This window comes from Rhincodon typus, chromosome 3 (genome assembly GCF_021869965.1).
Source record: "Rhincodon typus isolate 14 chromosome 3, sRhiTyp1.1, whole genome shotgun sequence".
Classification (NCBI taxonomy): Eukaryota; Metazoa; Chordata; class Chondrichthyes; order Orectolobiformes; family Rhincodontidae; genus Rhincodon; species Rhincodon typus.
Genome location: NC_063334.1, coordinates 11,482,702 through 11,509,996, shown reverse-complemented (window position 1 = coordinate 11,509,996; position 27,295 = coordinate 11,482,702). Strand labels below are relative to the sequence as shown.

At 40.1% G+C, this 27,295-nt stretch overlaps 1 protein-coding gene across 1 annotated transcript in view; it reads right to left on the bottom strand.

The window, feature by feature from the left end:
* The window catches only part of dock8 (dedicator of cytokinesis 8), a gene marked incomplete at its 5' end in the record, with an annotated part of 95,800 nt that extends 69,598 nt beyond the window's left edge, over nucleotides 1-26,202 (bottom strand). The window contains 7 exons of the mRNA XM_048619918.1: nucleotides 2,285-2,449; nucleotides 5,299-5,533; nucleotides 7,685-7,780; nucleotides 11,955-12,056; nucleotides 13,993-14,137; nucleotides 20,162-20,232; nucleotides 26,071-26,202. Coding sequence (XP_048475875.1) covers nucleotides 2,285-2,449; nucleotides 5,299-5,533; nucleotides 7,685-7,780; nucleotides 11,955-12,056; nucleotides 13,993-14,137; nucleotides 20,162-20,232; nucleotides 26,071-26,202 — 946 coding nt within the window. The remainder of the gene's footprint in view (nucleotides 1-2,284; nucleotides 2,450-5,298; nucleotides 5,534-7,684; nucleotides 7,781-11,954; nucleotides 12,057-13,992; nucleotides 14,138-20,161; nucleotides 20,233-26,070) is intronic.
* Between the last annotated feature and the right edge of the window lie 1,093 nt (nucleotides 26,203-27,295).

Here is a 27,295-nt window from a genome sequence, read left to right as displayed (position 1 = left end):
ACACACACACACACACACACACACACACACACACACACACACACACAGTAATCACGTCTGAACCTGTGGAGATTGAAATGTCTAACAAGAACACTTTTGTTATACAGAATGGACAGAATTTTATATAGTACTGTTGCAGTGCCAAGTTGGCTTTACACTGCATTTCTCTCATGTACCAGTTCGCACTGCCACACACGCATACTGCCAGTCAGAAACACAGCTTTTACACATTGCTCTGTTAACTCTGAGCTGCAAACAATTAAAAGCTAAACACTGGAAAAGAACTGAATGCCTGCTTCTCCCAACAACTGCTATCTTTTTTAAGAAGTGAAACAAGGATTACAAATTAAAGTTCTTTGTTTTAGATCTATCTGTCAACCCTACCTTGCAGTAGAGGTAGAGAATGAAATAAATTGGCGATGACTTCATACAAGTCTCATTGTTTCAAACAACAAAAGGCAAGAAAAAAAGCATTTCACAAAACAGAAATTGGCAGCCTCCAGCAGAATTAGTTTGTTTCCCTCCAAAGTGGCTACACAGAATTTTCAGCCAGCTTCACAGTTCAGCTGTAGGCCAGTCTAGATTGTTGAACTGAATTTAAGCATCCTCTAATGGTGAAACACAACTATTCAGACTATCCAGTTCAGACCTGCCACTTTCTGGAATTTTGTGATAATAACTTTAGCAGAATGAAACTGCCGGTCACTTCCATGCAATGTAGCTGACTCAACAAAACTTCACTGTATTAGAGTTCACCATATTTGATGCAGCACCACTAAATGTACTGTTGACAAACAATGTTAATCCTGCCCTCACTTTCAATAAGGCAGAGAAATTGTACACTTTACTGATATGGCTGTAATAATACCATGTGAAGTTAGTAACTAGCTGGTCACATTTGTGATATTTATATGCTTTTTCAAATGTAATATTTGAACATCAAACAATCACTATTTGCTGACCAAACATTTTACTGTGCTGTAATTTTCCCCATATCATTACTCTGAAGATATTGACTGTTACAAGGCCTGTTACTGCCTGTTCTGACCGAACCCAAATTGTTCCTGAATGATGGCTGGATATTTGTCCATTTCACTGATTTCAGAGGAGTCCCACTCCATCCTTATTTGATGGAGAGAAACCCTTTCATTGTAAACAGCAGCAGGAAAGCTTTAATTCTCAGTATCTATACTGCAAGATCAGTATTGGATCTCTGAATTTAGTAACATAGCATGCCTTGCTCAAACTGTGCTGAAATCTGCCATATTGGCATGAGCAGCTTCAATTCAACCAGAATACTTACCTAAAACAGATGTTAAATTGCTTAAATATATACATTAGGAAGCTATAAAGATGGTCATACTCTGAATGCAATTTATGTATAATTTATGTTTTCACTAGAAATGTTTCATCTGGTGATAGTAGTATTGGAGCTACTGATCCTGTGTTCTCCCTGACTGGCAAATTGCATTGGGAAACCTATTTCAACAATGTTATTCAAATGTGGTCCAGACATTTCAAGAATGATACCTGGTCTTTAGGGGTTAAGTTATGAGGGGAGATTACACACATTAGATCTATTCTCTATAGAATTCAGAAGGTTAAGGGGTGATCTGATCAAAGTCTTCTAGATATTAACAGAAAAAGACAGGGTAAATAAAGATAAACTGATTCCACTGGTTGGGGATTCTAGAACTAGGGGGTGTTTCTCAGAATGAGGACCAGACCCTTCAGGAGAGATGTTAGGAAGCACTTCTACACACAATGGGTGGTAGATGTTTGGAACTCTCTTCCACACACAGCAGTGGATGCTGGATTGGTTAAGTTTAAATCTGAGATTGAGAAATATTTATTAAGCAAAGGTATTAAGGGAAATGGGCCAAACACAGGTACATGAGGTTAGGCCAAAGATCAGCCATGATTTCAGTGAATGGTGGAACAGGCTCAAGGGGCTGATGCCAGGTTTGACATCCTAACAGGATCTAGTGGGAGGCTTTCTGAAAGCACAGGAAACTCCAGTGCATCTTGTTTAATCCCTGAGCCACAACGAAGTCCTGGTAAACACAGTGACAATCAGATTTAAAACATTCATGAACAAGCCCACCTGCCACTAACAAGCAGGTATCCTGTGGTGCCTTCATGCAGGATCTTTATTATGGGACAGTTTTCCTGTTTCAGGAAGTCAGATGCATGATCTCCCATATAATTCTGCCATCTACCTTCCACACTCCATGAACATCCACTCGAATAGTTTTTAATACTGGGAGAATAAACAGACACTTACCTCCTTTTGCCAACTCTTTCTGAATATCTGGCAGGCGAAATACGTAGTGGACATAAGACATCAGGAGACAATTGCGTCCATGCTGATCTTTGCTGAGGTCAGGACTGTTGTGAAGGCTGTTCACTATTGACACAACTGACTCAAATGTGAGTTGGGCAAGATTGGCTGCAAATGAACAACGCAGAGTGTTTGAATCAATGAGACATGACAATTAGAACTGTGATAATCTGCCATTCCCGATTGAACAAGAGACAGGTCTGGAGAATTGTGATATGTTCATACAACAGTAAAATCCAAGGAGTAACTTTCTTGAACTGAGGCACCAGTGTGAAATTGTACCTAAGCCTCTTGAAAACAAGCAGTAAGCTGTTGTGCAATTATTTATTCAAAAGATTTTAAACTATTCAACTTTTAGTCAATAAAAATAAAACATTAAAAAAATCTGATTTAAACATTCTAAGATTGTAACACAAAAAGAAATTTATGAGTGAAATCAAATGGCTTTAATAGTGGGCAGTAATTTGATGTCACAGATTATCTAATGGCATCTGCATTAGTTTAAGATGCCCTTGCAAGGTTATGTTTTTATAGGTTTTGTGTGGCAGACTGCTCAAAGTTGAAGTGTTACAGTGAGAGTCACACAGCATCTGGAGCATGAATGAAAAGGACAAGCAATTCCATATTCCCTTAACCAACTGGAATATTAAATTATGAAATTAACAGTGCAAGGACAGGGAAAGAAGTGTCAATTAGAGCGGATGAATTCAATCTCAAATCAGTTTCAGAAAGAGAAATAAAGACGGAAAGAAGGATTGAATTGATAGAGGTGTACAAAATGATCAGAGGTATAGATAGAGTAGACAGCCAGAGACTTTTTCCTAGGGTGGAGGTATCTATTACGAGGGGGCATAGTTTTAAAGTGAGTGGAGGTAGATATAGGGGAGATGTCAGAGGTAGGTTCTTTACTCAGAGAGTGGTTGGGGCGTGGAATGCATTGCTGGAGAGGGTAGTGGAGTCCGCCTCATTGGGGGCATTTAAGCGGCTATTAGATAGGCATATGGATGATAGTATAAGGTAGGGGTGGAGGTCAAACAGACCTTAGGATTAGGGTAAAAGTTCGGCACAACATCGTGGGCTGAAAGGCCTGTACTGTGCTGTACTGTTCTATGTTCTATGTTCTAAACAGAAGAAAGTGGTAGTTTATATTACACAATATTATATTATTGATAAGATCCATCAATTTAAAATATGAAGGAAACTCAATATTTGTATAAACAAAAATAGAAATTGCTGGAGAAATTCAGCAGGTCTGGCTTCTGTTCTTATGAAGAGTCACTGAACTTGAAACATTAACTCTACTTTCTCCTTACAGATGCTGCCAGATGGTTGCAGTTTCACCAGCAATTTCTGTTTCTATTTAATACTTGAAATAGTTATTTGTCAATGCCAGTTAATTTAAGTGTAATTCACATTTACCATGTCATTAAGATCATGCTTGGGTGAACAAAATATAATTTTCTATGCTGAATTTAGTTTGTACTCACTTCACAAGTTCTGCAATAATGTACTTCAGTGATGAACCAGGCAGTGAAATTTACAAAGCTAATGTTGCAGTGGTGGATCTCAGACAGTAATGTCTGGATTTTGTTGTTCAACTTTGCATCTGCTCTTCATTTAAATTGGTAATGCCATTCGCTCATAAATAATGATGGATACCATTAGCCCCAACTTATTTTGATAGGAAATCCTGTGTCTTTGTATTTCGAGATAAGGTTGTGACAACAAACATAAGGTTGGATTTTGCATCTTTCCATAAGGTAAGGGAGGCGGAAAGGAAACTTGGTGCTCTGATTGCTCCCACTGTCTCTGCTCATTTAATCAAGGATCAGATGGCCAATCCTGAAGGAAGGAGGCTGACTACAGGTGCAGGGTGGGAAGGTGCATGTCCAATCTGTACCATGGACAAGGATGTCATGGAGCTGATGTGTACAGGTTCAGCTGGAGGTGGCTCACAGCTAGCAGTGCAAAGGCCCCCTGCTCTCAGAGACAGTCTCCATGGTGTAAAGGAGGTTCAAAAAAGATGAAAAAATGTCTTTGAAAGAAACAAACAAAGAGACACTGTGACCTTCATCAGAATCTCCATAATCCTTCACTTTATGATCACTATTGTTAATGGGTTAATATTATTGAATTTTGTCCAATAAAATTCTGTGCTATCGTCCAAAAATACAACACTTCTTTATAAAGGATTTTTAAAAAATTCTCTCTCCTATATATAAACGCAGGGTGGTAGCTCATATATCTATTCATTATTGGAAACAACAACAATTTGCATTTAAATAGTGCAGTTAATGCAGTCCTTAAGTGCCTCATAGGATCATTCTCAAACAAAATCGGACACCGAGTCACAGAACGAGAACTTCGGACGGGCGACCACAAGCAGATTGACGCCAACGTGGGTTCAACTCCCATCAGCGGCTGAGGTTACCATGAAGGACACTCCTTCTCAATTTCTCCCCTTGCCTGAGCTGTGGGTGACCCTCAGGTTAAACCAACACCAGTTGCCTCTCCCTAAGAAGAAAACAGCCCCATAGTCTGGTAGGACTGTGGTGATTTTTCCTTTACAATTAGAAAGGTAAACTTTAAGGAATGTTGCAAAGAAAGAGAGATGGTTGGAGAGGGTTAGGGAGGGATTCCAATCTTTAGGGCTAAGTAGCTGAAAGCACAGGTACCACTGGTGAAGTAATTTTTATTGGGGCTAAGCAAGAGGCCAGAATAGAATTGAAGGTGTGCAGCCAATGACAGAGAGTTTTAAGGATGGAGAAGATTTCAGAGATAGGGAATGTGAGGAAATAAGTTGAAAACAAGGATGAGAATTCAAAAACAATAAGAACAATTGCTTTCAGTGTGCTAACTACAAATTTACATGTGCAACCAATAGAACTTGAGGTAAATGTCAACCAATCAGATTTGAAACAGTGACGATATCAGTGGTGCTCCCTTTTAAGACTTACCTGTCTGGCCTGCAATGACAATGGGCTGGATCGTCAACTGAAAAAGCTTGTCCATGATCTGGTGCAGGAACAGGACCAATGGTTCCAGCCGAGCCGACGGCAGTGAGATTATACTCAACTTCAACTCATGCTCCAGATCATTTTCTGTTATCTTTTGATCTAGGATCCAACAAGGAAATGTCACCTGGCCTTCTAGAGTGTGACACAGTGCGAAGAATTTGTCCAGATGATTGTCCTGTGCCAAAGAAATACTTTTAAGTGATCTACTCTATCGGTTGCTTGGCATTACTGCCCATCTTCATGAAATGGACTGTTCAAATACAACCCGAAAGAACTGCAGATGCTGTACATCAGGGTTAATGTTTTGGGTCCAGTTACCTTTCCTCTGAAGAAGAGTCACTGGACCCGAAACATTAACTCTGATTTTTCTTCACAGATGCTGCCAGACCTGCTGAGCTTTTTCAGCAACTTCTGTTTTTCTTCAAATACTGTCCCAGTCAATCCCTTCACTAATCTGGTGAAACTTTATTAATTCACCCTTACGGTCCTCTCTCAGTTCTCAAACTGCTACAGTATTGATGGCTCCTTATACCAAAATATAACAGGAAAACAGAATGCATTTTAATAATATTCACTAACTAAGAGCATCTTGATATCCTATTGAGAGAACGGGCTGGTATGCTGCAGTGCTGTCTGCGTACATGTACTAAAATCACTAATTCAGAATTGGGCAGTGCTTACAACAACAACAAAAACAGAAGTTGCTGGAAAAGCTCAGCAGGTCTGGCAGCATCTGTGAAAAGAAGTCAGAATTGACGTTTTGCATCTGGTCATCCCCTACTGAGCTTTTCCAGCAATTTCTGTTTTTGTTCAAATGCAAGCGTTCCTAACTGATTGTCTGTTTTTGATTGTAATGTTCAGTTCTGCAGAAAAAATAGACAATGCGTTGGCTGGAGGTGATTTACTCCTTTGGTTTAATTTCAATCACAATGGTGCCCATATATTTCTTCAATCTGGAAAATAATGTGGGTGTGGATTGTCAACACTCACTAGCTGTTTGCAAACATGAACCTTGGTGTTAACTTTCTGCCCTACATACCATTGCTGGATATGAGCAGGTCCTGGGGAAAATGCATGAAGGTGGTTTCTCAGCTGGTGAATGCTTAGATCAGAAAGCTGACCTGCCTGAAAAGTCAAGAACTCAAACAGCAAGACTTTAACCCACTGTTGGAAAAAGAATCTTTCCCTCCTACCCAATTAGGTTTCCCTGCAACCCTTCATAAAGCTCCTGGTGAGCCTGGAAAGTCCCTCACTGTGCCTCTGAAACGGCTATCATACCAGACATATTTATTTTCAGGGTCTAGGCCCGAAACGTCAGCCTCTCTGCTCCTATGATGCTGCTTGGCCTGCTGTGTTCATCCAGCCCTGCACCTTGTTGTCTCGGATTCTCCAGCATCTGCAGTTCCTACTATCTCTGATTCATATTTATTTTCATCTGCTTTCTCAATTCATCCATCTTGTTACAAGGGCTGGATTCATTTAGGTTAACAACCTATAATTTTGACTTTCTTTCCATTACTTTTCTCTGCTCTGGAATTAATTTACTGAAGTACACTTCCCATGCATCTGCCTCCTTTGACATTTCAGGTGGCAGAGATCATAGGTTAGGAAGGTAATGTTGGGAGGAGCCTTGGTGAGTTGCTGCTATGCATCTAGATGGCACACACTGCTGCCGCTGAGCATTTATGGTGGAGCGAGTGCACGTTGAACCTATTAGATGGAGTGCTAAATAAGTTTTGCCTTCATGTTGTTGAGCTGATTGAATGTTTATTGTGGCTCACTCCTTCAGGCAAGTGGAAGATATTCCATCGCACTACTGACTTTTGCATTGTAGATAGTGGGTATGCTCTGGAGAATCATGAAGTGAGTTACTCACTGCAGAATACCCAGCTTCTGACCTGCTCTCGTAGACTTTGTTGAATTCAATTTCTGAACAATGATAATCCCCAAGGGTGCTAATCCTAAGAAAGCTCTCGGCTGCACTTGTTTACAGAGTGTCTAGTGCAGTTTACTTCAGGATTCACTCCCTTTATATGTAGAGAATCATAACTCCCTCAATCTTACTGACCGACCAGCAAAAACAAAATTCTTGAAATAGGCCATTAGACTTTAAACCTAAATTGAAGCTGTTCCTCAGACTGACAATATTTTAATTGCTTCCTTAGGTCTACCTGTTCATGTGGGACATCCCTGTCATTGATACGGTTAAAGCAAAACAAGGGAATGCATTAGAGAGTTCACCCTGCCCAATCCATAGATTTTTAGGCCCTGAACAAAACGGTGCAGTGCATCTCTGCAGAAACATAAAAGTAATCCAGAGATTTACCTGTGTATGCACTGAGGAAACAGCTTGTATCTCCACACTGAACACACCTTTATGACCATCTACCCACTTGACCGGTGGATTCTGGTTTGGAATCTTCTGCTTTGAACAAATAAAATGATTATAAAATGGGAATGCATTTTTTTTTAAAATCTGGAAACTACTTACCTTGTTGGTTTCAAGATCTTTACTCTTTCTAGATTTCCTGCCATTAGTAGTGTCTGGCTGTTTACAGCTGGCATGTAGCCTAAAACAGCGCATTGTTCCCAATTTCTTTTCAGTATTTTCAATCCCGCATGTGTTTGCTGCCAGTGAAATGCATAGATGGAAGGAGCAACATCTGCGAATGCCCAATTGGTGGCCAGGAAAGTTTCCCATCTGTTCTGAATATAAATGTCCTTTGCCCTTGAGGGTGGTATAATGTTAATGTTTTCTGAATATTTATTTTTGTCATTTATGCTTTGGCTGAATTTAGTACCACCATGGCTTCATGTTAAAACCAATCCTTTGTTGTAATTTAATCAAGGGGCTATTGTAAGAAACAGGTGATGCCAAGGGGAGTTCAATTTTTGCATCTCATCACCTGGTCTGCTTCCTGTAAAAATTGAATCGAACATCACATAACAGATATTTCAACAGCTCCCAGACAAAACTCTGAAAAAACAGATACATTTCACAAACTATGGAATGGGCTTGATATTACCAATAAGCTGTCATATGGGTCGGCAGCTGCAAAAGGACTTAGCCCTCCTCCCCTCTCCCCTCCATAGTCTTTTGAGGTTTATCTGAAATGTTCAAACTCCCCCTTTCCCCACAGCTGGGTGAACAGGTGCCTCCAGTATTCATTGTCACTATAGCACAAGCGACTGGATAATGTAATTTGGCATACCACTAGACAATGGATCGGACTTTTGAATTGGCAAGACTCCTCCAATCTGACTGAGTAGCATAACTCTGGCCCAATATGTCCACCTGCTCATAGAAACATAGAAAATAGGTGCAGGTGTAGGCCATTCAGCCCTTCGAGCCTGCGCCACCATTCAATATGTTCATGGTTGACCATGCAATTTCAGTATCCCATTCCTGCTTTCTCTCCATATTCTGTCACTAGTGTGGGTGTACGCAGACACAGGAAGTGGTCCAAAATATTTCTATACCCAAGTGTGGGGCTGAGTTAGTGCAGGCTCAGCGAGGGGTGCAATATCATTTGAGCAAAACTCTAGACCAAATGGTCTAATGCTGCATAAAAAAATTCTGCTTTCTCTGCTAATACACTTGCAGTGCAATCTCACTGCTAACAAGACACCTCTGAACCATACATCTCACACACAGCCCATGCTGTGTCACTAACTTAGGCATCATTTATTGCCCTAGAGAAGGTGGCAGTTGTTACATTGCCCTTTATATAGCTGGGGATAGTACTGCTCCTTTCAATGCTGAGTTTACGCCTGTCTAATTATCAGTGATAGAGAATAGACCACCAAGAAGCATTAACATGAGAACCAACTTGTCTTTCCTGATTAGAAGCAGTTTATTGCATGATAGCAACTGGTACCATCACACTGGCTAGTTAGACAGAATTAGTTAAGAGTTTTGGAAATCAGAGATGGAACTCTTGATCCCATCAGGATCTTTTGCAAGACTGCCTGATTTTCCATCAAATATAAGGTTTACATAATAGTGCTCATTTTTAGGATGTCATGTTAGTTTGAAGTAACATTTTATGGCTTTGCCAAAGTTTACTTTTAAAACAATTTTGTTTTAAGTTCCACTATGAGGACAATTAACAGGACAGCTGCTTGCAAAACTTGGCTCAATGATCTAAAGGTGCAAGATCTTTTTAGCTAGCAAAACTCTAGACCAGGTGGTCTGAAGAAGGATCTGGGTTAAACTACTATGTATGTTAAAAAAAAAATTTAACTGACTTTGTCAATCAACTGTATCTATATCAATTAAGCATCAACATTTTTAAGAAGAACATCCTGATACTTTGCTATAAACATTTGTTCTTGGTTGTTTACACTACTCGGCATGTTAGGTGAATGGTTTTAGGTGGCATTATTGGCAAGAGGATACAACATTGTTTGTACAACTTCTCCGTATCCTAGAGAATGTGTCATTTCTTCACACAATGTAATGTTTGTTCCTGGGGCTGAAGAAACAGTGGTGAACATTTGATTTGCTCTCTGCGTCTCTCCGGTTACAAAGACCGGGTGATACCTGATGATCTTCATTTTAAAACAATGGAAAAAATTAATATGAACCATCCGAAGGAATGGACATCCCTTGGATTTAGGGATAAAAATTTGAAACTCAATATTTTGTAGCTGTGTCACCTTTACATTTGCTTCTATGGTATAATTCATCTCAGTCACAGTTCACTATAACATCAGGTCAGAGACAGGAGAAGAAAGGCATAATTTGTGCTGGCAGTCTTCAAGGGAGTTTAGACCATGAAGGATAAAAAACTTCCATGTTGTCTTCATTCATTGTTTGTTGGCTACTTATAAGGTTGTGTTTAATAAATTCTACTTGATTCATAAAAAAAAGTGGCTATTTGTATTTTGTCAGAGAAGGAAGGGTTTTTGGTCTTACGTTTTAATGTAAAAGGGTCTTATATCTCAAACTCCCTAAATTTACGAAAAAGCCATGTGGCATCATATTGGGTTGGGTTTAATGGAACTTCACATCAACTTTTTCACAACTGTTAGCATATACTTCTTCCCCAGACTATTTTTCCTGGTAATTAACAATTATATATCTGCATAGTAACTACGTTTTTACATCTCACAAATACAGGCAGTCTAGAGATTTGTCTTGAAGGATTGGGAGGTCTCTGGTTTGAGAATGGTTAACTTTAATTCTGATCTTCCATAAATCATTTCGCCATTGCAGAATCTTTATCTCTTGAATGCCCTTCACGGAAGTTGAAATTCCTGCTAAACCTGGTAGTTGGTCCATTACTTTAACCAGGCATGTTTCACTCCGCTGATTGATTTAACTTCCTAAGTTGGACAGCTATTGCAGATTGCATTAGGAAACTTTTTATTAAATCACTCAATATTTTGTTCATGCTTATTGGATTGAATTTTAAGATTTTTGACTTACAGCGCCACTTATTTGGTAGAATCTCTTTAAACGTATCTGTGTTTTCTTTGATAGTTTGGACATTTGTGTAATCTTCTATTCATACTAGTGTATTAATTTGTTCAGCTTCAGATTTAGCATTCAAATACGAAACAACACTGTATCTCAAGAAATGGCTTCTCCAAGATGTCCAATCCTATGTTCTGTTCTGCCCATCATTGACAGTGAATCTTTTTAGAAGTATTATTTCTCCTTCCACTTTTTATTGTGTTCATTTATTATCATTCCTTTCAAAGCGTGTTTAAGTCTACAGCATCTACTTGTAATCTGTCTTCAAGCTTGTGTTCTTGCATTGATCAATGTTTCTCAAGTGCTGTTGTTTAGTTGGCTTTAGATCTGAATACTTCTGTAATTGAACAATGTGTGGCTTTTTTTGCAAGCTTTTAAATTTTGTGTTAAGACAGTACTTTGTGAAATTCTTCTACAAATCCTTTAAATTCAGTTCACTTGCAAAAACATGTAGTGTTATTTCTTTAAACTTTGACTGTCGCTAAATAGCAGTAGTGTTAACTCTATGCTGTTCACGGGACGTTTCCCAATGTTTTAATAATTAAAATAGAGGTTTCCTGCCTTGTGGAGAGTTTCTTACCTTCTGCATTTTTATAGGCGAAATGTGTGCTTTCTTGCCTTTCACAGTGCAAACCACAATGCATATCTCTTTGTGTAACATTGTAAATAAACTTCTGTGGCTACAGAAGCTTCCCACTAAAATTGCTGTTTAAACTATCCATCCCAATCTCCTTAGAGTCTTAACATTCTTCCAACGTCTACTTTCTGTTAAATTCTACCTTCAAATCTTTCAAACGTGTGAGCATTTGTTACCTTAAATTGAGTGAAACATTTCGGATATTGTGGCCTTGCTCCGTTCACTGTAGCTATGCCTTGAGGAGCCTATTCCTTATGGCAGTGATGGTCGTACTGAAGGATAAGGACCATAGTTCACATTCACCTATTCATTATATTTGTACTCTGTGTGGACTTTGTTTCAAATATCCAGATGAACAGGAGGTTGATTGTGCAGTTAGACTCAATTTTATACCATCCAAATTGCATTATTGTTCACTACTACATCTGGGTGTGTCACAATAAAATCATGACAAGAATGTTGCACAAAAGAAAAACCTACCTCTGGAGAGTGCATGGAGTATTTGTTGGGAAGCCTTTCCAGGGCCATTGGCAGACAGTAATGGCCCGTCTGGAGACGCTCATTCATAAGAATTGGTAACCACTAGAAAATGAAGATGGCAAAAAATTCATCACTTTGTTGGACGTTGCTGGGCGTATTATTGTTACATTCACAATCTTGTGACTCAATATATCAATGAGTATAACCAATTTTGGTGTATCAGTCAAAATCTAACTTATCGATTATCACTCACACTGTGGCTCTACAAGCTGAATGTCAGAATTATAGGCGGCACCAAGGAAAAATGGCTGAAGATGGCTGAATTCCCCACTTTAGAGTCCCCTCAACTAACTACACTCTGATATTGCAAGAGACTAGTTTGGAGTGTTCTACTTCAAACAAAATCCTGTATAAATTACTGGGAAGGGCTGTTATCTAGTATATGAAGGTAGACAAACAAGAGGCTGGAAGAACACAGCAGGCCAGGCAGCATCTGGAGGAAAGAAGCAGTCAATATTGCAGATATTACCCTTCTTCAGGAGTTCTTTTGTCTCTCACCTAGTTTTAAAAAGCCTCCTGTTTGTTCTGAGGAAGGGTCACCGGACCCGAAACGATAACCCTGTTTTTTCCTTCACAGATTCTGCCAGGCCTGCTGAGCTTTTCCAGCAACTTCTGTTTTTGTTCCTGTTTGTCTATTTTGGGTTCTAGCAACTGCAGTTTTTTTTGTCTCTAATCTGGTATAAGAAGGTTCTTCTGCCTTAACTGGCAGCCTTCTATTATACTTATTGTCTTAATTTTCTTGTAAATATTACAGTTTTTATATATGCCCTTACTATGTCACAATCCTCATTGCCTTTGTGAGTGTATCAAAGAAAAGGTGACATCGATGTTGAAAAATATTTCAATGGATCAAATTCTTGTTTTCTTGCTGCCCTTTAATGCCTGTCCATTTTTCATTTGCAGGTTTTTAACCTGATGGCTGGTGATGTTTATCCTACCTGCTGATTGGTCATTTCTTGACCTATTCAATTGTGAGATTTACTGTTTGAAACTTGATCAGGTGTAAGTGTTGCATGCCAATAAGCACTTTTCTAAGCATGATTCTTAAAATATAACAAAGCAAAACAACAATAAACCAAATTGTTTTACAGTCAATTTTTTTTGGATTACTTTACTGCCTCCAGTCATTGTATGGGATCAGGGTCAAAATTCTGTGTTCCATTTATTATTTAATATTGATCCCACAGCCTAAACCTGATGTGTATTAAATGAATTGCCCAAAGGCAATAAAAAATTGGTTTCAAAAATAAGTAAGCACTGTTTAAATTATTTTTCTCCTCCCATTTTCTTTCTTTTGTCTTTTCTTGTGGAAGTGATAAATTACCCCGGGCAACCGTTCCTAAAATAGCAACAAATCACTGATGTCTTAATCTATTGGCCATTAATCATGTTGACAACCAGGAGGGCAAACACCAGATACCCTTTAACCCCAGGACAGTGTACCGCTGAGTTAGCTTCTAACTAATGCCCACAAATACAAACTGTTCAGCAAAGGTCAATCCTAGTAATTGGCAATCAAAGCTTTTGCTGATCTTCTGCTCCCAAACTTCTAGACCAGGGATATCGAGGTCAAATATTGGAACAAAAACAAAACCAAAAGAACAGTGGATGGTGGCAATCAGAAACAAAAGCAGAAATTAACGGAAAAATTCAGCAGGTCTGGCAGCATCTGTGGAGAGAAATCAGAGTTAACATTTCTGAAAAAGGGTCACTGGACCTGATATATAAACTCTGATTTCTCACCACCAATACTGCTAGAACTGCTAAGTTTTTTTCTAGCAATTTCTGTTTTTGTGTTTGAGGTCAAATACAGTCCCTCATTAGCCTAAGCCGATTGGTCAGTCATGCTACAGTCATGGCCCATTGAACTCGCTGTGAGATTCTGTGTTGATGACAATTGTACAACACCATTGGGATCTCGTAGCCATATTAATCCACTGTGTTAACAGAAAACACTCTGCGAAGTGACATAACTTACAGAGTAGCCAATCAGAGTCTCTGATGAGCCTCCTTGGTTTTGTTTCTGTTGGCAGCTGATGTGATAGAATGTAAACAGCAAATGGTGTTTTCCTGTAATCTTGGCTGGAAGTTTAAGTTTTACTTCCTCATAAAAATCAGGAGATCTGCAGTATAAGAAAATACCAATCAGTTACCCTTGTATGACGAACTTTAGATAGCATCCTGATAACACAATTTAATAGTTTCACAATACAAAGCCTTCAGTCCTACTTATTACAGCAATATTGACATGAATTGACTTCTATACCTTCTGTGTATCATAATTTTCAAACAGATATGAAACCTACCTGCTGCAGGCAGTGTGTGTCTATCATATAGTACGTGGCAAATTATATCCACATTCAAGGGTCCCCCAGTAAATTAGGGCAAATTATTTGCCCAGAGCTATGTCTGCTCTATAACTTTATTGCATATAGAGTCATAGAGCATTGAAACAGACCCTTCGATCCAACCAGTTCATGCTGATCATAATCCCAAACTAAACTAGCTCCACTTACTTGCTCCTGGCCCATATCCCTCCAAACCTTTTCTATTCATATACTTAGTGAACTGTCTTTTAAATGTTATAACTGTGCCAGCATCCAGCACTTCCTCAGACAGCTCATCCCACATGTGAACCACGCTCTGTTTAAAAAATTTGCCCCTTATGTCTTTTTAAAATCTCTCTCTTCTCACCTTAAAAATACGCTCTGCTGTCTTGAAATCCCTCATCCTAGGGAGAAGACATCTACCATTAACTCTACCTATACCACTCATGATTATATAAACTTCTATAAGGTCAACCTCCCGTGCTCCAGTGGAAAAGGTCCTAGCCTATTCAGACTTTCTTTATAACTTAAACCTTCTATACCAGGCAACATCCTGATAAATCTCATCTGAACTTGAATAAACAAGGATTTTGCTGTGAAGTTATGACAGTGATAATGGAAACAGCTCCAACGAACTTACCCAATCTCAAACAGCTTTGCTTAATTGCTGCTCTCAGATTCCTGATTCACCTGTTCCATGTTCTTCACCATGACGTTTTGGATACTAACTTATGTTGTCTTCACGATCGCCATAAAATTACCGTAACTCTGTATTCAAGCTCTCGCTGATGTTTCTTTATTTTTACTTTATTCTTTTATCAATGTTGGTTTGGGGCTGTGAACTGGGAACTGTGAGATAAAGATAACTTTTGGACTGTGGGTAACATCTTGTGTTAAAAGGAAAACAGACCAACAGGTTTTGGTTTATTCATGAGGCCAGGCCCTGGGTGTTAATTGCAGGTTTGTTCTCGATCAAAACTTTTTGCAGATTCTTCATCACCAGGAAAGAGAATTATGTTTAAACAGACTTCAGAAGTTGGCTATTAATGTGGTCAGTATCTGGGAATTGGTTCCAGCAAGTCTGGGAGTGACCTAGTCACTGGGTCTTGTAACTGGGTAACTGGGACTTTGTGGCCAGATGGTCAGTCTGTCAGGGAGTAGTTACAGTTTGAACTGGATTTTGGATTGAGATTTCTGTCAGAAGGAAGCTGGCTGTTGGTATCACAGCATGAGGATTTGAAAGTTCCCTTCCTAATCTTCCATGAGCAACTCATGGAAACTCAGGGAATAAAAAACTAAGTTACCAATATTACTGCCTTTATCTGAGTGAACTGCGAAGGTGGCCCTGATTAATACCTTCAGAAAAATCAACCAACAAACCATTATCTATGCCTGTGGGACAACACTACATGAAAACCTCACAGATAATCTGGCTACCTTTGATATTTCTTTTATTTATCCTTTAACTGTGTTTGTCTGTCTGTCTGTCCTTTGTGCGAATGGAGATGCAGACAAAGGTTTTTGTGTTTATATCACAGAAACATTTCTGAAGAAGGGTCAGGACCTGAAACGTCAGCTTTCCTGCTCCTCTGATGCTGCTTGGCCTGCTGTGTTCATCCAGCTCTACACCTTGTTATCCCAATTAGATTACTTTTGTTGTTTAATTTTGCTCTGTTAAAGTTACTGTATTGTTAATAAATTGCTCAGTCTTTTGCTTAAGATACAAGCTGGTATCAACCATTGATTATTTGCAGAATCTGGGATTGTTAGTCAAAAGTCTGGCTTGGAGCTATTGCGATCAATTTTGAGGGTCTTTGAAGGTTTGAATTTTACTGTGTTGTAAATACAGAAGTAGAAAGGCTAATGTGGTTTAGCTCTCAGTCTACTTTACCTAACACGTGTCAGGCTTTTCTTTACCCAGATGGTGAGAGCTCCTGGCTGAGGGAGTCCTTGATTTACTGGTTCCTGGTAATTCCTGATTTTAATTGCTCTACCATTCTTGGCCATGCTTTTAGCTTCACTGACTTTCAGCTCTGGAATTCCTTTACTAAATTTCACTGGCTCCTCAATTGTTCTTAAAATGCTCTCTAAAACCTATTTATTTGACCAACCTTTTGGCTATCTGTGCTAATATTGCCATATCTGTCTCAGTGTCTAATTTGTCTTTTAATATTCCTGGAAATTAGAAACAAAAGCAGAAATCGCTGGAGAAACTCAGCAAGTCTGGCAGATCAGTGGATAGAAAGCAGAGTTAACATCTTTTCAGGAAAACACAGATTTTTAATCTGTTCTCTTTTAGCCTACCCTGACTGTCACAAACCAATTACATACACATCCATTCAAGTTCATCATGTGTGATCAGCATATTTTATTACTTTGAAGAAGACTGAGCAGTTTAGGTCTCTACTGTCTGGAGCATACAGGAATGACAGGGGATCTAACTGAGGTAGATAAGAAACCAATGGAGGTTATCAAAATAGACATAGAGAGAATGTTTCTTGATGTTGCTCTACTTAGGATGAGAGCTTATTAGTTTTAGGATAAAGTTTAGCAGATTTAAAACAGAGAAGAGGGGAAATTACTTCTCTCAAAGGGTCATGAATCTGTGGGGTTCACTACCACAGAGTGTGGTGGATGTTGGGACATTGAGATTTTTTGGGACAGATTTTTAATTAGTAATGGGGTTCAAAGTGCTGGAGCAAATTATGGCATAAGTAGTGACCTGTAGTAATATATTGTATTGTATTAAATAAGTATAGCCACATGTCATATGTCAAAATGGAGTATTAAGTATACAGGCATGATGGGATTTCACTGCATTTTTGTGGATATTCAGTCGAAGGTGGCAAGAAGAGGCCATCTCCTTTCAGAAGGAGAATGCTGTATAACTGGTGCTCGGGAATGCTGTATAACTGGTGCTAAGTTTGGTATGAAGTTGAATTATGTAGGCCCAAGTATAACTGATAAAGCGGGAAGCATCTGGTAAACATGATGAGATCATGGGATGTGCTGATCACACATGATGAACTTGAATGGATGTGTATGTAATGGGTTTGTGACAGTCAGGGTAGGCTAAAAGAGAACAGATTAAAAATCTGTGTTTTCCTGAAAAGATGTTAACTCTGCTTTCTATCCACTGATCTGCCAGACTTGCTGAGTTTCTCCAGCGATTTCTGCTTTTGTTTCTAATTTCCAGGCATCTGCAGTTCTTTCTGTTTTTTTTTTTGGCTGTTTTCCTATGTTCAGTGGAGAAGTGTTTGGATTGACCAAGCTCTCTCACCCCACTGGTGTAAAACAGTGAACTCTTTCACAATGGCAACGGACATTGATAACAAGTGATTTATTTAGTCAATCTGCCTCTTCACATAAAAACATGTTTGATCAGAAACATAAGCAACGGTAAGTATTTCACAGAAAGAATATGATTTTGGGTGGCATTGGTACTTGAATGGCTAATTTCGCTTGAATCAGAAACCTTTGGCCATTAATTATATTTAACTATCATCATATCTTTGTATATAATGTTTATAATTTAATAAGATATGTAATTTTAACACATATATACACACCCAAACAACCATGAAAACATTGCTAAACTAGTATCTAATCTTTCCACTAAAAACAATGTTAACACTGCACTTTGTAACAGCCAATTACACAAATATCATTAGAAATGTAAACACTACAAGTCATAATGAATTCCTGTTTTAGTATGGGATAATGGCAATTCAATATGACTGAATTAGAGTTAATGCATAGAAGATTTCTATTCTCCAGAATGTCAAGTCTATTTAGGAAATGCAAAAGGTCACCTGTAAGATTAGAACTAAAGAAAAGCAGCTTCTGCTACTTGCCTACATCATTATCATCAATGACATGGCTTCAGATGGTTGACAAGGTTAAATTTAAATTTAACTGATGCAATGTACCCCTCCTGCATTTTTTGTCTTTCTAAACGTTAAATCTGCTTTGCTCACCAGATGCTGCCAAACCTGTTGATGTTACTGCAGCACTTAGTCTTCATTTCAAACCACCTGAATCTACAGTATTTTGCTTTTAATAGAGATTTTAATTCCCTTGAGTAAACTATTGCAGTTCACTGACCATTAAGGAAGTTTACTCGGGGCCAATCTCAGTGACATTGCTGTCACCTGATTTGTCTGTGTTGGTGTGCTCATGGCCAGGGAGTAGTCACATTGAGCTGAATTTTACCGTTTTCTGATCAGCGCCAGTTTGGTTGAGTGATTCTTGCTCCAAGGCTGAGTGAGTTTTCTCACCTTCTCTTACCGAACTCACTGCATTAATACATGTCTCATCCCTGATTGCAAGTACCATGTCCGCTTTCCGCCCCTTCTTACCATGCACCATTCCCAGAACAGAGTGCTACCCTCTGGAGATCTGAGAACTTACCCACATCTCTGCAACAAGCACCATCTTTCATTGTTCACCCAGAAAATCCCCACCAGTCCTGAGCTGCCTTGTGCAGTTGCTGCAGACTGGGGGAGGTTTGACACCCGGCTTTACAGGGATGTTCCTGGAGCTCCCGCTGGACATGATAGTGCTGGTGTGGAACTTCCTTCATCCCCCAGGACTAGCAGTTGAGGCTTCACCACTAGAACATGCCCAGTCTGGTCTGAGGTTGTTACCCTGGTCAGTGCAGTCTCAGCTGTCTGGAGCAATGCCAAACACTTTAGAATGTCAATGTCCTTCTCCACTCTGTTAATCTACGTGATTAAATCACCCTATTTTTGCTACCGTACCAATCTCCCACCAAGTCTCATTCTCTGCCACTCTCACTATTGCCTGTAATATCTTCCCTCACTTACCCTCACCCACCCCAATCTGTGACATAACTAACCCTGTTATCGTCTCTACATGGCTACTCACCCGCCTCAGGAAACCTCTTAACTAGTACCAACTGTAATAGCTGTGCCATTCTGAACTCTCATAATCCCTGCCTTTTGCTCATTCCAGGAGCAAACAGCCAACAATGTGTCAGAAAGATTCAAAGTGGTTGGTGGGCTGCCCAAAATTCTACTCCTCACCCTGTATCAGAAGAGGATCGGACTCTGACCAGCCTGAGCAGGGTCTTGTCTTCTAGAGGAGGCTGCCCTTGACTTATTGTTCTGCGATCCCCTGAGTGATGGTCATCCCCGTTGATGAAGTCTTGTGAACCCCCACGGCAAGCTTGCTGGCTTTGTGTCTCTGCTAAATAGCACAGCAAGAGAGGGGTAATACGAATCTGATATCACCAGCTGGGCAGGCGGACAATGGACGTAGGGACTATCTCCTTGGTCTATAAGAAAATTCAGCCCATAGTACCTGCCAGTACGAGGTATTTTTTTTAAAATTTCTAAATGTTTCAGTTTAGCTACTTCTTAAAAAGCAAACTGTTGTTATTTTCCTACCTGCCAGGTTTTCTTCTATACACTACTTCCCATTTGAAAGATTAGCAAGGACAGATGAGCCACAGTAGGTTTTATTATACTGTAGCTGGATTGAATGGAGTATTAAATTTGGAAAAGATCACATTACCTTTATTTGCCCAATGATAGGAAAATGCACAGGGCGACATTAAGCAGAGGACACATACAAGGTTTGCTTTAATTATTTGTATTTACTACTTGCAAATACACTGTAGAATTCATTGATTATAAAACAAAAAAACTGCAGTGTTGGAAATCAAAACTAGAAATTGCTGGAGAAACTCAGCAGGTCTGGCAGCATCTGGAGAGAGAAAGCAGACTTAACGTTTTGAGTCCAGTGGCCCTTCTTCAGATCTGTCATTAATTGATGGCCCCAGTTACACAAAATACTTACTTGTTATGGTAAGTAACTGAAGTGTACATTTCTGAAACAAACTCTGCACTGCTCGACTTTCCAAAGATAACCTGAAATTTAAAAAAAAACTATGTAAAATCAGAACAATTGATGAATGACAGTGTCAAAATGAATGTCCAGGATGACCAATCTGTTCATTTCCACAGATTACTAGTTTCTTTTACTAGTCTCATTCCATGAAAAATTGAAGATTTGCCATTGTTTACTTTATTAGCAATAATGAAAACACGAGAATCCAAATCAATTAATCTTATTTCACTATTTACAGTTTCTGGTTAAAGATCATCTTATTAAATCCTTTATGCTCTTTCCCTCTATCAATTATTCCCTATTATTCCATTTGTGCTACAATTTTGGTCATTGTTAACATCTTAAGATGAGAAATTTGTAAAAGTGATGAAATCTATCTTATGCCTGTACATAGAATCCTAGAATCCCTACAGAGTGGAAGCTGGCCATTCGACCCATTGAGTCCACACTACCCTCTGAAGAGTATCCCACTTCTCACCCTAAATCTGTATTTCACATGTCTAACCAACCTGCACATCCCTGGACCTTATGCCACAATCTAGCATGGCCAATTCGACTAACCTGCACATCTTTAGACTGTGGAAAGAAACCAGGATGCCTGGAGGAAACCCACACAGACACGGGGAGAATGTGCAAACTCCACACAGTCACACGAGGGTGGAATTGAGGCTGAAATACATGTTAAGTGCTTCAAGCATCTGAACTACACAGAATCCCTGACATGAGAACTGACTGCTTTGTTTAATTTACATGTTAGACATTGCAGTTTTGGGCTCATTACAAGAGTCGCATTCCCAAGCTCCTTCTGCCCAAATGCTAGACAAACGATTATGTCAATTCTCAAACATCTTCATTCTTGGTGACAGACAAAACCAGCACATCAGTGGAAGAGACAAGCCTGGAGCATTTGCAACCACTGGGTTCGATAGCTTTAGGGTCTGAGCTCCGTCTCCCATACCCCCACATCCACACACCAGGTTTTGTTATCACATGGGCTGCCACCTCACACAACCCATTGTCAGCTACTAATAGTCCCAATTAGCACCTATTCATTCTCTCCAGCTGGCTTTTAACCATTCCTTTGTCTGCCCAAGTGATTTTTCTCTCTCAAAAACAGAAATTGCTGGAAAAGCTCAGCAGGTCTGGCAGCATCTGTGGACAGAAATCAAAGTTAACGTTTTGGGTCCAGAGACCCTTTCTTAGAAACGTTAACTCTGATTTCTCTCCACAGATGCTGCCAGACTTGCAGTGAGTGTAGCTCACCCGAAACATTAAGTCTGCATTTCTTCCCACAGATGCTGTCTGACCAGCTGAGTTTTTCCAGCAATTTCTATTTTTGCAACCACCTTTGGCCACAATTGCTGAGTAGACAATCCATCTTGGACTCCTCCTGAGGTCCACAGTAACAACTCCAACAACCCCTGACAACATTCTGCTGATAGTACTGAAGACTTGTGCTCCACAACTAACTGTGCCTGGACCAGCTTGTTCCACTATAAGAACATAAGAATTAGGAGCAGGAGTAGGGCATCTGGCCCCTCGAGCCTGCCCTGCCATTTAATAAAATCATGGCTGATCTTTGAGACTCAGCTCCACTTACCCGCCCACTCACCATAACCCTTAATTCCCTTACTGTTCAAAAATTTATCCAGCCTTGCCTTAAAAACATTCAGCGAGGCAGCTTCAACCGCTTCACTGGGTAGGGAATTCCACAGATTCACAATCCTTTGGGTGAAGAAGTTCCTCCTGACCTCAGTCCTACATCTGCTTCCCTTTATTTTGAGGCTATGCCCTCTAGTCCTAGTTTCACCTGCTAGCGGAAACAACCTCCCTGCCTCCACTTTATCTATTCCCTTCATAATCTTATATGTTTCTATAAGATCTCCCCTCATTCTTCTGAATTCCAATGAGTATAATCCCAGTCTACTCAGTCTCTCCTCACAATCCAACCCTCTCAACTCTGGAATCAACCGAGTGAATCTCCTCTGCACCCCCTCCAGTGCTAGTATATCTCTTCTCAAGTAAGGAGACCAAAACTGCACACAGTACTCCAGGTGTGGCCTCACCAGGACTCTATACAGCTGCAGCATAGCCTCCCTGTTTTTAAACTCCATCCCTCGAGCAATGACAGACAAAATTCCATTTGCCTTTTTAATTACCTGCTGCACCTGCAATCCTACTTTTAGCGATTCATGCACAAGGATACCCAAGTCCCACTGCACAGCAGTGTGCTGCAATTTTTTACCATTTAAAACATAGTCCATTTTGCTGTTATTCCTACCAAAATGGATGACCTCACACTTATCTGCCAGACCTTTGCCCACTCACTAAGACTATCTATATCCCTCTGCAGACTTTCAGTTTCTTCTGCACACTTTGCTCTACCACTCACCTTAGTGTCATCTGCAAATTTTGACACACCACACTTAGTCCCCAACTCCAAATCATCGATGTAAATCGTAAACAATTGCGGTCCCAACACTGATCCCTGAGGCACACCACTAGCCACTGACCGCCAACCAGAAAAACACCCATTTACCCCTACTCTTTGCTTTCTACTGGTCAACCAATCCTCTATCCATGCCAATACGTTACCTATAATACCGTGCAACTTTATCTTATGTAGCAGCCTTTGGTGTGGCACCTTGTCAAATGCCTTCTGGAAATCCAGGTACACCACATCCACAGGTTCCCCATTGTCCACCACGCAAGTAATGTCCTCAAAGAATTCCACCAAATTAGTTAAACATGACCTACCCTTCATGAACCCATGCTGGGTGTTCCCAATGGGACAATTTATATCCAGATGTCTTGCTATTTCTTCCTTAATGATAGATTCAAGCATTTTCCCCACTACCGAAGTTAAGCTAACTGGCCTACAGTTACCTGCTTTTTGTCTACTTCCTTTTTTAAACAGTGGTGTCACATTGGCGCAACAACACTGGAATTTATGTGGCAATATGGAAGATTGTTTAGTTATGTCCTGTGCAGAAAAAGGAAGACAAATCCAACCCAGCCAATGGCTGCTCTAAAAGTCTACACTTGATCATCAGCCAAGGGAATGGAGTGGTTGCTGGCAGCACTATCAAGTGACAACTGCTCAGCAATAAACCACTCACGGACTGCATCAGGGCCACTCAGCTTCTGCTTTAAATTTAGGCTTTATCCAAAGATGTCCAAAAAAGCTAAATTCCAGAGGTAAGGAGACAGTGACTGCCCTTGACATCAAGGCTGCATTTGATCAACAGTGACATCAGGAACCCCAATAAACTGAAGTCAGGGAAACACTCTTCACTCATACATAGCACAAAGGAACACGGTTATATACTGGAGGCCAATGATCTCAATCCTGATACACCATAGCAGGAGGCTAATGTCCTAGGCCCAACCATCTTCAGCTGCTTCATCACTAACCTTCCCTCTACCATAAAGTCAGAAGTGGGAATGTTTGCTGATGATTGCACAATGTTCAGCACCATTCACGACTCCTGAGATACTGTAGCAGTTTGCGTCTATGATCTGGACAACATTTGGGCTTCATTTGATAAGTAATAAGTAACATTCATGCTGTTTTACTGCCAGGCAATGACCACGTCTGACAACAGAGCTTCTAACCCCTGACATGCAAAGTATTTCCACCACTAAATCCCCCACTATCCTAAAGGGTTATCATTGAACAGAAACTGAATTTGACCTATCACATGAATACTGTGCCGACAGAAGCAAATCAGAGCCTAGGGATTGTATGGTAAGTAACTCAGTGCGTCACTCCCAAAAGCCAGTCCATCAGTTACAAGGCACAAGTCAGGAATGTGATCGAATACTCCCTACTTGCTTGGATGAGTACAGTTTCAACACAAGAAACTTGACACCATCTAGGACTAAGCTGCCTGCTTGATTCCTTCACTACTGTGGTATCAAACTCCTGGAACTCCCTTTTTAACAGAACTGTGAGTGTAGCTACACCACATGGACACTGCTGGTTCAAGAAGTCGCTTACACATTCTTATAATTACTTGCCTAACATGACAACAACACTCCGTTAACAAATTAATAAAAAAAATAAATGGGCTGTGTTATTTGAGTGGGCTGGTCAGATCCTTTGCTCATGCCAACTGCATAACCATTTGACATGCTGAACACTCCAGAGAAGAAGAAAGGGAATGTACCTGAAGTGTTTACCCTCTTCAAATATCCAATTAGCGACTTTTAAAGAAAAACTCAAAATAATGGCACCTTGTTCTCCTGTAGCTATATAAACCAGTTCTCCGATGTGTTTTCCTGCAAATCAGGCTTTATGCCAGGACCACCCATTGGTAAAGCTTAAAATTAACCACAAAGAGGAGCAGCTACTCTAGACACTGATTCTACATAAAATATGCTACTTAGGTGAGAATATTCTAATAACTTGCCCATTTTAATTTGGTTTGTACTAACTTAGACTTAATACTATAAAAACACTGGAGGATGAGGAGAATTTCCTCTTTTTGCCATTTGTAGGAAAATCAAAGATACACATAAAGCTGCTTTAATAGCACAGATACTGGACTTGTGAGCATTACATAGTCAGAAGATTTGAATTACAATAATGTTGCCTTGCATCCATGGCCCCTTGTCTTGGACATACCCACATCACAGAATCACAACAATGTGGAAGCAGGCCATTTGGCCCATTGAGGCCACAGCGACCCTCTGAAGAGCATCCCACCCAGACCCTGTAACCCTGGCTAACCCAGCTAGCCTGCACATCCCTGTACACTATGGAATTTAGCATAGCCAATCCATCTAACCTGAACATCTTTGAACTGTGGGAAAAACCAGAGCATCTGGAAGAAACCCACGCAGATGCAGGGAGAATGTGCAAACTCCACACAGACAGTGGCCCGAGGCTGGAATCTAACCTGGGTCCCTGCTGCTGTGAGACAGCAGTGCTAACCACTGAGCCATCATGCTACTCATGTGGAATCAATTTCTCCACATACACCATATTGACCCCATTCATAATTTTAGAAACCCTTTTTCAGGTCTCCCATTAGTCTTTCCTTTATCAGAGAAAACCTATTCAATCTTTTCAGATAATTAGATCTTGATGTAAATCACACTGCTAGAAATATACAGAAATCACACTCTGGAAACAGGCGATTCAGTGAACTGTCACTTCTGTTCTACATGAGCCTCTTCTAACTCTAAGTGCCCCTACCTCTGCGTCACTATGTTCTTCTAATGTATGCATCAGGTGTGGTTGGTTAGCTTGTATGGTTGCCTACGGCTGGTTTGTGATACAGGGTGATGCCAACAGCATGGAATTAATTCCTGCACCAGCTGAGGTTACTTTGAAGGTATTACCTTCTCAACTTCTCCCCTCACTTGAGGTATGGTGACCTTTAGGTTAAACCACCACCAGTTATCTCTCGCTAATGAGAGACCAGTCTGGTAAGGCTATGGTGACTTTATCTTTACATAGGGTCTCAACTTTAGCACAGAGTCCAAATCTGCTCAATCTTTCCAGATAATTATACCCATTCAATTCTAGTAACACACTTGTAAAACTCTGCTGCACTTTTTCCAGTGTTGCTTTATTGTTCGTGCATATTCTGGTTGGCTAACTGTTGTTAAATCAGAGCCAATAACAATATCTACTCTCCCCTACAGCTAGAACAATACAATTAAAACTATTTAAAAGTAGGCTACTAGGGACCTTGGTAAATATAATTTCAAATTGTAAAGGAGCTATGTAAAGACTCAGATGGTTTAAGACTGTAAGAGAAGTTTATACACCTCCTAGTTACTGTGCTCAACTGGTGAACCTAACCTCCAAGACCAACAAAACAAAAAAATGATTATCTTCATTATATTACCTGCATAGGATTATTCAGATCCTCATCTGCCAAGAACTGGATTTTGACTGTGATATTTCTAGCAGAGGCTAACCGGTTGCCAAAATTAAGCCTCTGTGGATAGACATAAAGTAGATTCCTGAAATAAATGGGGAAAAAAAAGCAAAACAGTTACCAGCAAAGCAAGGTCAACAAAACTAAGTAAGGAGCCAAAGGTTACCTTAGAGAAAGAGACTTCTTACTATATTGTATGAAAACATTGATTCCAGCTATTGTTGATGGAAACTTAATTTCAAGACATGTTGATTTTCTAATTGTTGGAATAGTGTAAAATTCGTTTGGGTTTGATACTTTGCTGTAAAAGCTGCAATACTGGATAAAAAAAAGGAAGAAAAATCTAAACCTGAATCAAAAATAGCAAAAGGTGTAGAAGCTCAGCAGGTCTGGCAGCATCTGTACAGAGAGAAAAAGAGTTATGTTTCGAGTCCAGTGACTCTTTTTCAGAACTGTCACTGGATTCAGGATGTTTTCTCTCATCAGACGCTGCCAAACCTGCTGCGTTTCTGCAGAAATTTCTGTTTTAGTTTCAGATTTCTAGCATTCACAGTTTTTTGTTTTATTCAAAAAATGGAATGCTTTGTATTGAGGAATAAATGAACAGACAATTCAAAACATGAATTGTCTGATGAAAAAAAAATGCTGAAATCCATGACAATATGGGCTTATTTTCCCAAAGAATCCTCTGCTCCTATGATGCTGCTTGGCCTGCTGTGTTCATCCAGCCCTGCACCTTGTTGTCTCGGATTCTCCAGCATCTGCAGTTCCTACTATCTCTGATTCGATTTTAACCCCACTGCGAAGCCTCTTCTAAGGATGCCTAACCTGAAGAAGTTACCCTCCTCCCTCCGGACAAACCTCAAGGGATCTCTCTCCCACTGCAACTCTCTCGTAATCTCTTCGGCCCTGAAACTGCTCGACCACGTCCTGAAGCAAACCAGGTACTCACCTTTGTCCCCCTCCACCCACAGATCAACGAATACCGCTCACGCTTGGACATAGAGCAGTTTTTCCGCCGCCTCCGCCTCCACGCTTCTTCGACCTGTTTGTTTCCTCTCCACCTATCCTCTCCTCTATCCGCCTCCCACTCTCTCCCTATTTATTTCAAAACCCCCTTCCCCTGCCCCTTTTCTGATGAAGGGTCTAGGCCCGAAACGTCAGCCTCTCTGCTCCTATGATGCTGCTTCGC